At 41.8% G+C, this 11089-nt stretch overlaps 1 protein-coding gene across 3 annotated transcripts in view; it reads left to right on the forward strand.

Moving 5' to 3' along the window:
- The window catches only part of LOC122542519 (neogenin-like), a 211329-nt gene that overhangs the window by 120729 nt on the left and 79511 nt on the right, over positions 1-11089 (forward strand). For all 3 annotated transcript variants that reach the window (XM_043680345.1, XM_043680346.1, XM_043680347.1), the window contains exons 11-12: positions 3532-3682; positions 9094-9230. In XM_043680345.1, the coding sequence (XP_043536280.1) occupies positions 3532-3682; positions 9094-9230 (288 nt within the window). The remainder of the gene's footprint in view (positions 1-3531; positions 3683-9093; positions 9231-11089) is intronic.

Consider the following 11089-nt stretch of genomic DNA (forward strand, 5'->3'; position numbering starts at 1 on the left):
CTTTGAGAGATCTATGGATGTGGACCCCAAGATCCCACTGTTTTTCCACACTGCCAAGAATCCTGCCTTTAACCCTGTATTCTGCATTCAAATTCGGCCTTCCAAAATTAATCACTTTACACTTTTCCAGGTTGAACTCCATCTGCCACTTCTCAGCCCAGTTCTGCATCCTCTTAATGTCTCATTGCAACCTACAATAACCCTTCACACTATCAAAACTCCTCCAACCTTCATGTCATTGGCAAACTTACTAACCGACCCTTCAATTTCTTCATCCACGGCATTTATAAAAATCACAAAGAGCAGAGGTCCCAGAACCGATCCTTGCGGAACATCACTGGTCACCAAGCACCAGGCTGAATACTTTCCATCTACTACCACCCTCTGTCTCCTATGGACCAGCCAATTCTGTATCCAGATAGCCAGACTTTTGTGTATCCCATGCCTCCTTACTTTCTGAACGAGCCTACCATAGGGAACCTTTTCAAATGCCTTGCTAAACTCCATGTACACCACATCCACTGCTGTATCTTCATCAATGTGTTTTGTCACATCCTCAAAGAATTCAATAAGGCTTATGAGGCATGACCTGCCCCTCTCAAAGCCATGCTGGCTATCTCTAATCAAACTATGGTCTTCCAAGTAATCATAAATCCTGTCTCTCAGATTCCTGTCTAATACTTTGCCTACCACTGACATAAGACTGACTGGTTTGTAATCCCCAGGATTATTCCTATTCCCTTTCTTGAAGAAGGGAATAACATTTGCCACCCTTCAATCAGCTGATACTACTCCAGTAGACAGTGAGGACACAAAGATCATCGCCACAGGTGCAGCAATCTCTTCCCTTGCTTCCTGTAGTAACCTTGGGTATATCCCATCTAGCTCAGGGGATTTACCAATCCTTATGTTTTTCAAAATTTTCAGCAAATCCTCCTCCTTAACATCAACCAGTTCTAGCATATCAGTCTGTTTCACGCTGTACTCACAAACGTCAAGGTCCCTCTCAGTGGTGAATACTGAAGCAAAGTATTCATTAAGGATCTCCCCTACTTCTTCTGACTCCAGGTGCAAGTTCACTCCACTATCCGTGATAGGCCCTACCCTCACTCTGGCCAAACTCTTGTTCCTCACATAAGTGTAGAATGCCTTAGGGTTTTCCTTAATCCTACCTGCTAAAACTTTCTCATGCCCCCTTCTAGCTCTCTGCAGTTCCTTCCTGGCCAACATGTAACCCACTAGAACCCTGTCTGATCACTGGCCTCCTCAATCTTAAATAAGCATCCTTCTTCCTCTTGACTAGATGTTCCACATCCCTTGTTACCCAAGGTTCTTTGAACCTACCATCTTTTCCTTGCCTCAGTGGGACAAACCTGTCCAGCACTATCAATAAGTGCTTACTAAACAACCTCCACATTTCTGTGCATTTTCTTGAGAACACTTGTTCCCAATTTATGTTCCACAGTTCCTGCCAAATCGCATGGTAATTCCCCCTTCCCCCAACTGAATACTTTCCCATCTGCTCTATACCTCTCCATGAATATAGTAAAGGTCAGGGACTTGTGATCACTATCAGTGTAATGCTGTTCCACTGAGAGATCCTACACTTGGCATGCTTCGTTGCCAAGCACCAAATTCAATATGGCCTCCCCTATCGTCAGCCTATCTACATATTGAGTCAGGAACCTGTTCTGGACACACCTGACTAAATCTCGTCCATCCAAACTATTTGAACTAAGGAGGTTCCAATCAATATGAGAGAAGTTAAAATCACCCATGACAACAATCCTGTTACTTCTGCACCTTTCCTAAATCTGCATCCAAATCTTCTCCTCTATGTCTCTGTTGCTACTGGAGGGCCTGTAGAAAGCTCCCAGTAAAGTGACTGCTCCTTTCCTGTTTCTGACATCTACCCATACTGACTCTGTAGACAAACTCTCCTCAACAACCTCCCTTTCTGCAGCTGTGATACTCTCCCCAATTAGCAATGCCACTCTCCCACCTCTTTTACCACCCCCCTCACATTCCTTTTGAAACATCTAAACCCTGGAACATCCAACAACCACTCCTGCCTCTGTGATATCCAAATGTCCATAATGACCATGACATCATAGTTCCAAGTACTGATCCATCCTCTGAGTTCATCATCTTTATTCCTGATACTTCTTGCATTAAAATAGATACACTTCAACCATCACACTGACTGTACCTTTGCCCTATCAACAGTCTATCACTCCTCTCAGGCTCTTTGCACACTGTATCTGGCTGTTCACTACCTACTCCATCATCTGATCCATAGCTCAGGTTCCTACCCCCTGCCAATCTTGTTTAAATCCTTCCGAAGAGCTCTAGCAAACCTCTTGTCTAGGATACTAGTGCCCCTCCAGTTCAGGTGCAACCTGTCCTTTCTGTGCAGGTCCCACCTTCTCCAGGAGATATTTCAATGATCCACATACCTGAAGCCCTCCCTCCTACACCAGTCCTGCAGACACATGTTCATCTACACTCGCTCTCTGTTCCTAGCCTCACTAGTACGTGGCATCGGTAGCAATCCTGAGATTACTATTCTGCCCGTTCTGCCTTCTAGCTTTCAGTCTAACTCCCTATATTCTCATTTCAGGTCCTTCTCCCTTTCCTTATCTATATCATTGGTATCGATGTATACCACAACTTCTGGCTGCTCTCCCTCTCCATTAAGAATCCAGTAGACTCATAGTTCCTTGAAAGTGGAGTTGCAGGTAGATAGGAGAGTGAAGAAGGCATTTGGTATGCTTTCCTTTCTTGGTCAATGCATTGAATATAGGAATTAGAAGGTCATGTTGCGGCTGTATAGGATATTGGTAAGGCCACTTTTGGAATGTTGTGTGCAATTCTGGTCTCTGTGCTATAAGAAGGATGTTGTGAAACTTGAAAGGGTTCAGAAAAGATTTACAAGGATGTTGGCAGGTTTGGAGGGTTTGAGCTATAGGGAGAGGCTGAACAGGCTGGGGCTGTTTTCCCTGGAGCATCGGAGGCTGAGGGGTGACCTTATAGAGTTTATAAAATCACGAGAGGCATAGATAGGGTAAATAGACAATGTCTTTTCCTTGGCGTGGCGGAGTCCAGAACTAGAGGGCATAGGTTTAAGGTGAGAGGGGAATGAATTGAAATGGACCTAAGGGGCAACTTTTTCATGCAGAGGGTGGTGCGTGTATGGAATGAGCTGCCAGAGGAAGTGGTGGAGGCTGGTACAATTACACCATTTAAAAGGCATCTGGATGGGTATATGAATAGTAAGGGTTGAGAGGGATATGGGCCAAGTGCTGGCAAATGGAACCAGATCAGTTTAGGATATCTGGTCGGCATGGACAAGTTGGACTGAAGGATCTGTTTCTGTGCTGTACATCTCTATGACTGTATGACTGTATTCATTCTGTCTAATGGTTTTCAGTGTACAAGTTAGCGCCTGTAAAGTCTGTTATCATTGAAAACAAGAGCTCTGTGTAATTATGATAACTGGTTCACTGACAGTCTCACTTTGTTCTTTTTCAGAGATAGGTGTAGAGCGAAAGATGAAGTTTCTCCAACAACCTGTTCCCATTAGTAAGATAGCAGGCCAGACAGTAATATTACCTTGTGTGGTCTCTGGCTACCCAACCCCCACCATTCACTGGAGCCGGAATTCAGAGACCATCTTTGAAAGGTGCGTTATTGTTTCCATTCGCAGAGTGAACTTGTTAGTTCAGACTGAGAGAACATCTTTGATTATTCATTTAGCACCCTTAATTTATACAACTCCATGTGACTCACTTGCCTGTAGGATTTTGCCATTTTCTTGGGTCTGTGGCAAGTTGGCATATAAATATGGTTTTGAGGCAGGATGGGATGAAAACCCTTTCATAAAATGCCATCTGTGTGGACATTGCAGCCCAGTCACTCTTTCTTTGCTCTAGAAATCCTGCTACACAGACATCAATCATAAATTACTAGGTATGAATTGCAGAATAATGAGCTCATTCAATTTAACTGAATTTGAGAGCTAAAGAAAATATGGAAAATGCACAACTTAGAAGTAATCATCTGTGGCTTTGCAGAATGGAGTGAAAATCAAATCGAGAAGCAGAGTTACGAGGCAGCGAAAATGTAAACCACATCACAGATAGAATCAGCCTCCACTTAAAAGCTAGGCAATCGCACAATTTTGACTCAATATTGTGATCCATGGTTAATATACAAAACTTGCGATGTGATGGATTAATGGCTGTGGTGCCAGGTTGGTAAATCAGAGTGTAGAGTTCAACTCCAACCATGGCACACTGTGGAATTTAATTCATTAATCAATGAAGGTTAATCGTTTATGAGCTGGTATCAAAAAAATGACCACAAAACCTGCTGGATTATGATAAAATCCAATTTCCCAAAGCCCTTCAGAGAAGGGAAGCTGCCTCATCTGTTTTGCTTGGAATTTCAGTTTCAACCTAAATGGCCACTGGTATCAATAATAAATATCCCTTTGCCAGTATTACCTGCATCCTGAAGAGCAGATTTCAAAAATATTTTGGAATAGATTTGGTTGGAATGCTGGCTTTAACTGCATTGCAGAATACGCAGCGAGTTTTAAAAGTACATCACCACCACTGGAAGGAGGGTGTAATTACAGCAAGAAAGGCTGATAGAGGCAGCCTGCGTTCCCCATAAGTATACAAGGACTTATAATTGAGAACAGTTGACAAAAATATTGAGAGATCTGGACATGTATTTGATGAAACCATTAAATAATTGCTCATAAGACAAGAACATAACAAGGAACAGGACAGGGGCAGACCATTTGGCCCTTTAAGCCATTTTTAAAAATTCATTCATGGGATGTGGGTGTGGCTGACTGGGTCAGCATTTACTGTCCATCCCTAATTGCCCTTGAATAGATGGTGATGAGCTGCCTTCTTGAACTGCTGAAGGTATGCCTCCAGGCTGTTCGAAAGGAAGTTCCAAGATTTCGATCCAGAATCATTGAAAACAATTGATGTACTTTCAAGTCAGGATAGTATGGGAAACTTCTGACTGGAGGTGCTGAACTTTGTGCAATCATTATAATTGACATCCCCACTGCTGACCTGATGATGGAGGGAAGGTCATTAATGAAATAGTTGAGGATGGTAGGACCAAGGACAGTCAGTTGAGGATCTCTGTGACTGTTATGGTGTAGTGATAGTGTCCCTACCTCTGAGTCAGGAAGCTTGTGTTCAAGTCCTACCTGCTCCAGAGGTACGTAATAACATATCCGAATAGGACAATTAGAAAATTGAAAACAAAAGTTCTGAAGATTTCCTACAGAGATGTCCTGGATCTGAGAAGTCTGACCTCCAACTACCACAGCCATCCTCCTTTGTTTAAGGCATGACTGCCACCACAACCACCCAGCCCTCGCTTTTCCTTGATTCCAGTTTTGTTTGGGCACTTTCATGCCACATTCAGTCAAAAGCAACTTGATGTCAAGGGCAGCCACTCTCCCCTCATCTCTGCAATTCAGTTTTTTTTCTATGTCTGCACTAAGGCTATGATGAGGTCAGCAACTGCATGCCCTTGGCAGAACCAAGTTGAGCAACAGTGATTGAGTTATTAAGTTATTGCTGCTCTGATGGGTCTGACTTTGGTCTAGTGAAGGGTTAAGTAGCCAAGATGGTTGCTGCTGTTCACTGACTGTCCTTTTGCCTGTGGTGTAAATGAAACACTGGCTGAGAATAGCAGTGGACTTGGCCAACATACTCTTTTCAGACATGTACAACGGTGACAGGACAAGATGTAGAACACCAGCATGAAATGCCTCTTCAGAATAGACAGGAGAAGAAGAGGGAAGAGGGAAGAAATAGGATTTTGAGGTTGAGGTAGAAGAGGGCTGCTGTGAGCAGAGAGAATTCCCTGAGGTTTGTTTTTTCTAAGTATATTTTCCCCAAGTGGCCTACACTGAGATAATAGACACATCCCAAACAGGGAAGTGAATGTCCAGTTAAAGTTGTGCCTGAAGCTGTGTGCAGACCGGCAGGGACTTTCCTTCAGCTGTTTTTAGGTGCTACTGAAATGGTGGAAACAGCAGGAATTTATCAGATAAACTTTATGGATGATTTCTGATTGAAGTGGATGTAATTTAATGAAGAAGGGCTTATGCCCGAAACGTCGATTCTCCTGCTCCTTGGACGCTGCCTGACCTGCTGCGGTTTTCCAGCAACACATTTTTCAGCTCTGATCTCCAGCATCTGCAGTCCTCACTTTCTCCTCGTGATTTAATGATGGTCTATAATTCAATACATTCTGCTGGGGCTGAGAAGTAAGCAAATGGAGCTACAGCCATCATGGTGATGTTGAATACAGATTATTGTCTATTCAGGCTGTTTCTGCTTGCTGCGCGTTTATATTAGTATTAAAAAGCATTTTATGTTAAAGCAGATGTTTGCAGAGAGCAGCTGCTCGCAGGCTCATGTAGAATAATGAATTTTGTAACTTACCAGTGTGTAAGACTGGGGAAAATAAGTAGTTAATCTAAAATGAGCCAAAACTTCTGCATTTATCTTGAAGTATTGTCAGAAACTGATAACAAAAGTGACTATTCACTTATGCAGCAATGTAATCTATTACATTCGATTCAAACCCCAAACAAGCATTGTAATGGTTATGACGAGACAGAGTCAAATTCCCAGCCCCTTAAAATAAACTTCGTGGATTCTGACCTTATCCAAGCACTCTGAGCAGTCAGTGTCTTGTGAGTGCTGCCTACAGGGGAGATTGTATTCCCTTACATATGTTGTATCTTCTCTCAAATTATTATGGATGAGATTTAACTCCTTCAAGACACAGGCATTTGGACAGAGTTACAGTAAGCCCAAAATATATGTAACTGTTGCTGAGTGTGCGCACGTGTGAGTGTTATCCATGTGAGGGATTCTCCAACCCAAGTTGTAGCTCAGCAAACAATTCCTTTGTCTCCTTCAGCAAGTTAATTTGTTGTTCTTAACCTCTTCAGAAGTCCCAGTAGCATCCCTGCCTCTGTTCAGATAATGATTCCCAGGTTTTTGGCATCCCTGTTTCCTGGTAGCTGATGTTCTCCACTAATCCACATTTCAACTTCAGATAAGTTATGTGCTGACTTTCTGTTTCATTACCTGCAGTGTAGTGATGTTAAGACAGTTACATAATAAGATGAAAGACTGCCAAATATGTGGATATTTCAGCTCCTATTGAGTTCAGGCACTCTCTGTACTACAGAGGCGTTGAATGAGGTATCCCCTGGGGGAATCAAATTCAAACGCAAACTCAGAACTGTGTTATAAAAACAGATCCACATTTTATTAATTTGGGCTCATTCCAACAACCTTTTAATATGATAGCTATCTCTATATCAGGACTCCAATTAGGTGAAACGTAATTGCAGGGTCTCTTCTGAAATCCAGTCTGACAGGCCTTTTAAGCTGTGGTTGAATTTTTAAAATTCAGTGTAAACCCAGAGGTTTGTTCCTTGCCAACCACTTCACAATATAGGCAGGAATGTTGGCTAATAATGTGCTTAATTCTCACTTAAAGAATCCTTCAAATTATCCAGCCCATCCTGTTGTGAGTTGTACATCACCTAAATATACACCCAAGACTTTACACCAAAAGCCCATTAATCCTGGGAAAGCATATTGCCTTTGGAGAAAACTAAGAAATGTCTCCTTGTGGATGATTTTCCTTTTCCTCTCTCTTTCTTGGAAACCCTGACTGCGCTGCCTGCAGATTTTTGTCCCAAGGAGTTATTCCTTCGGTGTGTGCCTGGTAAAGGAACAGAAAACCATTTCACCTTGAGTCTGTTCTGCTGTTCGGGTAGATCATTACTGATATATTTCGTGCCTTGATTTCTGTGAACTCGAATACCCTTGCCTAACAAAAGGGTACTTAATGTTGTTCTATACTTCAGCTTAATTTACTTCCATTTCTCTTAATCCTTTTATCTAACAAAACATTTATTGATCTTAGTTTTGAAAGTGTCAATTGATCTGGATTCTCTGGTGGCAGGCTACTTTCAAGACATCTCAGCCCAATGCTCTGCTCGTGCAACATTCACTCAGAGGAATCACTGGACAATGGTCACACGAGAACCATGACTTATTTTTTCCTTCCATAACCCTGGGGTTAATTGTAGTGTTCACACTGAGATTAATTATTTCACTAAAGCTATGAACTTGGACCTTCTGGTTTGAATGCCTCAGTGTGAAAGCAGGCAGTTCCATTTACCCTGTCTTTGCATTGACTTGGTCATTGCAATAATAATGCATGGGTTCAGGGAAGGTGGATGGTGATGCAGAAGCACTGACTACATAAGACCTAAGGAGTAAGCTTCTGAAGGAATCTGATGAATGATGGGACTGTGGAGGCCAAAGTTAACAGAAATTCTACTCTTGGAATATCAAGAGAGACATAGTGAAATGTTTGGATAATTACTTTGACAGTGAGAAAAAATTTCCACTTATTCTTTGTTTGTTGAAATCCTGTGTGTTAATGAAAAGCTATGGCTGAGATGAGAAGGGGTTGTTATTTGCAGAGTTTCATTATTGAGAAGGGCACATTATGGAGGCTCAAGCAGGTTAACCAACTTCCACTGCAGAATGACATGATTCTAAGGTGAAAATCATACAGTTATTGAAATCAAGACTGAATAATTTAATAGGATGTTATAATTCAAGTCATCAATAACTTTTCAAAACAAATTTTAATTCTGAAATTTAAAGATTGAACAAGATTATTTGTAAGTGGGGATCAGACTTTAGAGAATAGATGGGAGAGTTTGTATTTTTAAAGTTTAGTTTTCAGGATGTTGCTGACAAGGCCAGAGTTTATTGCTATGAGAAGGTAGTGGTGAGTCTAGCTGAGCAACTACAGTCAGTGTGCTGTACATACACTGTGCTGTTAGCGACGGAGTTCCAGGATTTTGAAACAGTGACAATACAACAGGTGAGAAAGAGGGTAGGATTTTTACTAGTTAAAAAGATGGTTGCCTTTATTCCTACTGTTTTCTTTTTGTATTTCATATTATGCTCTGTTATCTGACTTCCCTTTCTTAATAATGTCTGTTTAAAAATGTAGGTTCCAGAAGATCACTTTGGTCGGAAGTGGTAGTCTACAGATAAGTGATGTCTCAGAAGATGATGCTGGGATTTACAACTGCATTGTGGAGAATGGGAATGAAACGATGCATGCTCAAACAGAGCTTAGTGTGCAAGGTACAATAACCAAACATATAACTAAGTGTGTTGGGGATATCTCAGCTCCTTTAGATGATCACTCTCAGTTTGGGTAATTACACAAATCAGGCACGATCCATTTACTATTAACACAATAATGCTTTGCGCAGTGGAGTGTGTGATGTGTGTAGTTAAGGTCTGTGTGGGGTGAGTAGATGGTATAATTGTTTATTTGTTGTTCAGACACAAATCATTCAGCCCAACAATCTAACGAGCTTTCTCCTATCTCACTTCCTTTCACCCACTAAGCATAGCCTTCGATTACTTTCTCATTTATTTAGGAAAGCTCTTCGAAACTTATCGAAAATGAAAGCAAATAATGCAGATGCTAAAAAACTGAAATTTTAAAAAAAATCCTAGCGAAACTCAGCAGGTCTGATAGCATATGTAGAGAGAAAAACAGTTTCGACAGCACTTTGTGTTTTTGTTTTATATTTTATCTCATAAATGAACACACATTCTAATGATAACATTGTTTTGGACACTGGAACCAGAAACAGCTTTTTGCTCATTTGCTCCCCTCCTGCTATGAGGATGCTGCTGATGAAGAGGTTTTGCATGTTCCAAAAGCATAGTCCCACCTAAGTATAAATTTAAATCTTGAAAATAATCTGGAGTCCAGCAGGGAAATGCTGTCAAAAACTTGTCATTTAATTCTTTCTTTGATTTTTTTTTCTGAGCATTGCCAGTTTCCAGCTTCTGACCAGGCTTGCTCACAACAGTTATGAGTCTAGCCCTTTCTGAGCCTATTTGGCCTGTTCCATTTATATGGAGATGTTGGATGTGCTCTGGGTGTTTACTGTGTTGGTTCATGCACATAGTCCCATTTCCTTTCAGGTTTTCTTCTTCATCCCAGATCCCAATCCTGATCTGTGCTACTGACTTAATTGCAATTTATGCCTTTGAGTCCCTCAGGTTGGTAAGGGAATGTCAGCCAGAATTTTGCATCCCGATCACTATTCAATGCCCTGACCCCAACTAGACAACGACCATCAGTGTTGGGCAGGAGCCAATGTTACTCTGATGCCTACTATGGTTGACTAGCCTGGTTGCAGATCGGAGATACTTTGGAAATGGTCATTTTGGAAAGTACTAGCAGCTGACCTGAGAATTAACAGTAATATGTTTGAACTCAGCAGTACGATGCCTGGTTCCCTTCTCCCAAACTCCAGTTGTTTGGTGAGCACTCTGAGCTGTGAGATCAAATATTGAAGATTATTAAATCACTGCTGCTAGCAGTGGAATGAGATTAAAGTAATGAATTAAGATTAAATCACACATAGAATGTATCATACAGACATATGTCCAATAGGCCATCAAACTTTAAGATATAGAAGCAGACGTGGCCAATCATAGAGTCATAGAGATGTACAGCACGGAAACAGACCCTTTAGTCCAACCCGTCCATGCCGACCAGGTATCCTAACCCAATCTAGTCCCACCTGCCAGCACCTGGCCCGTATCTCTCCAAACCCTTTCTATTCATATACCCATCCAGATGCCTCTTAAATGTTGCAGTTGTACCAGCCTCCACCACCACTTCTACTGGCATCTCATTCCATACACGTACCACCCTCTGTGTGGAAAATGTTGCCCCGTAGCAGTTGTACCAGCCTCCACCACATCCTCTGGCAGCTCATTCCATACACATACCACCCTCTGCGTGAAAAAGTTGTCCCTTAGGTGTCTTTTGTATCTTTCTCCTCTCACCCTAAACCTATGTCCTCTAGTTCTGGACTCACCGACCCCAGGGAAAAGACTTTGTCTATTTATCCTATTCATGCCCCTCATAATTTTGTAAACCTCTATAAGGTCACCCCTCAGCCTCCGACGCTCCA

Source organism: Chiloscyllium plagiosum, chromosome 40 (genome assembly GCF_004010195.1).
Source record: "Chiloscyllium plagiosum isolate BGI_BamShark_2017 chromosome 40, ASM401019v2, whole genome shotgun sequence".
Lineage (NCBI taxonomy): Eukaryota > Metazoa > Chordata > Chondrichthyes > Orectolobiformes > Hemiscylliidae > Chiloscyllium > Chiloscyllium plagiosum.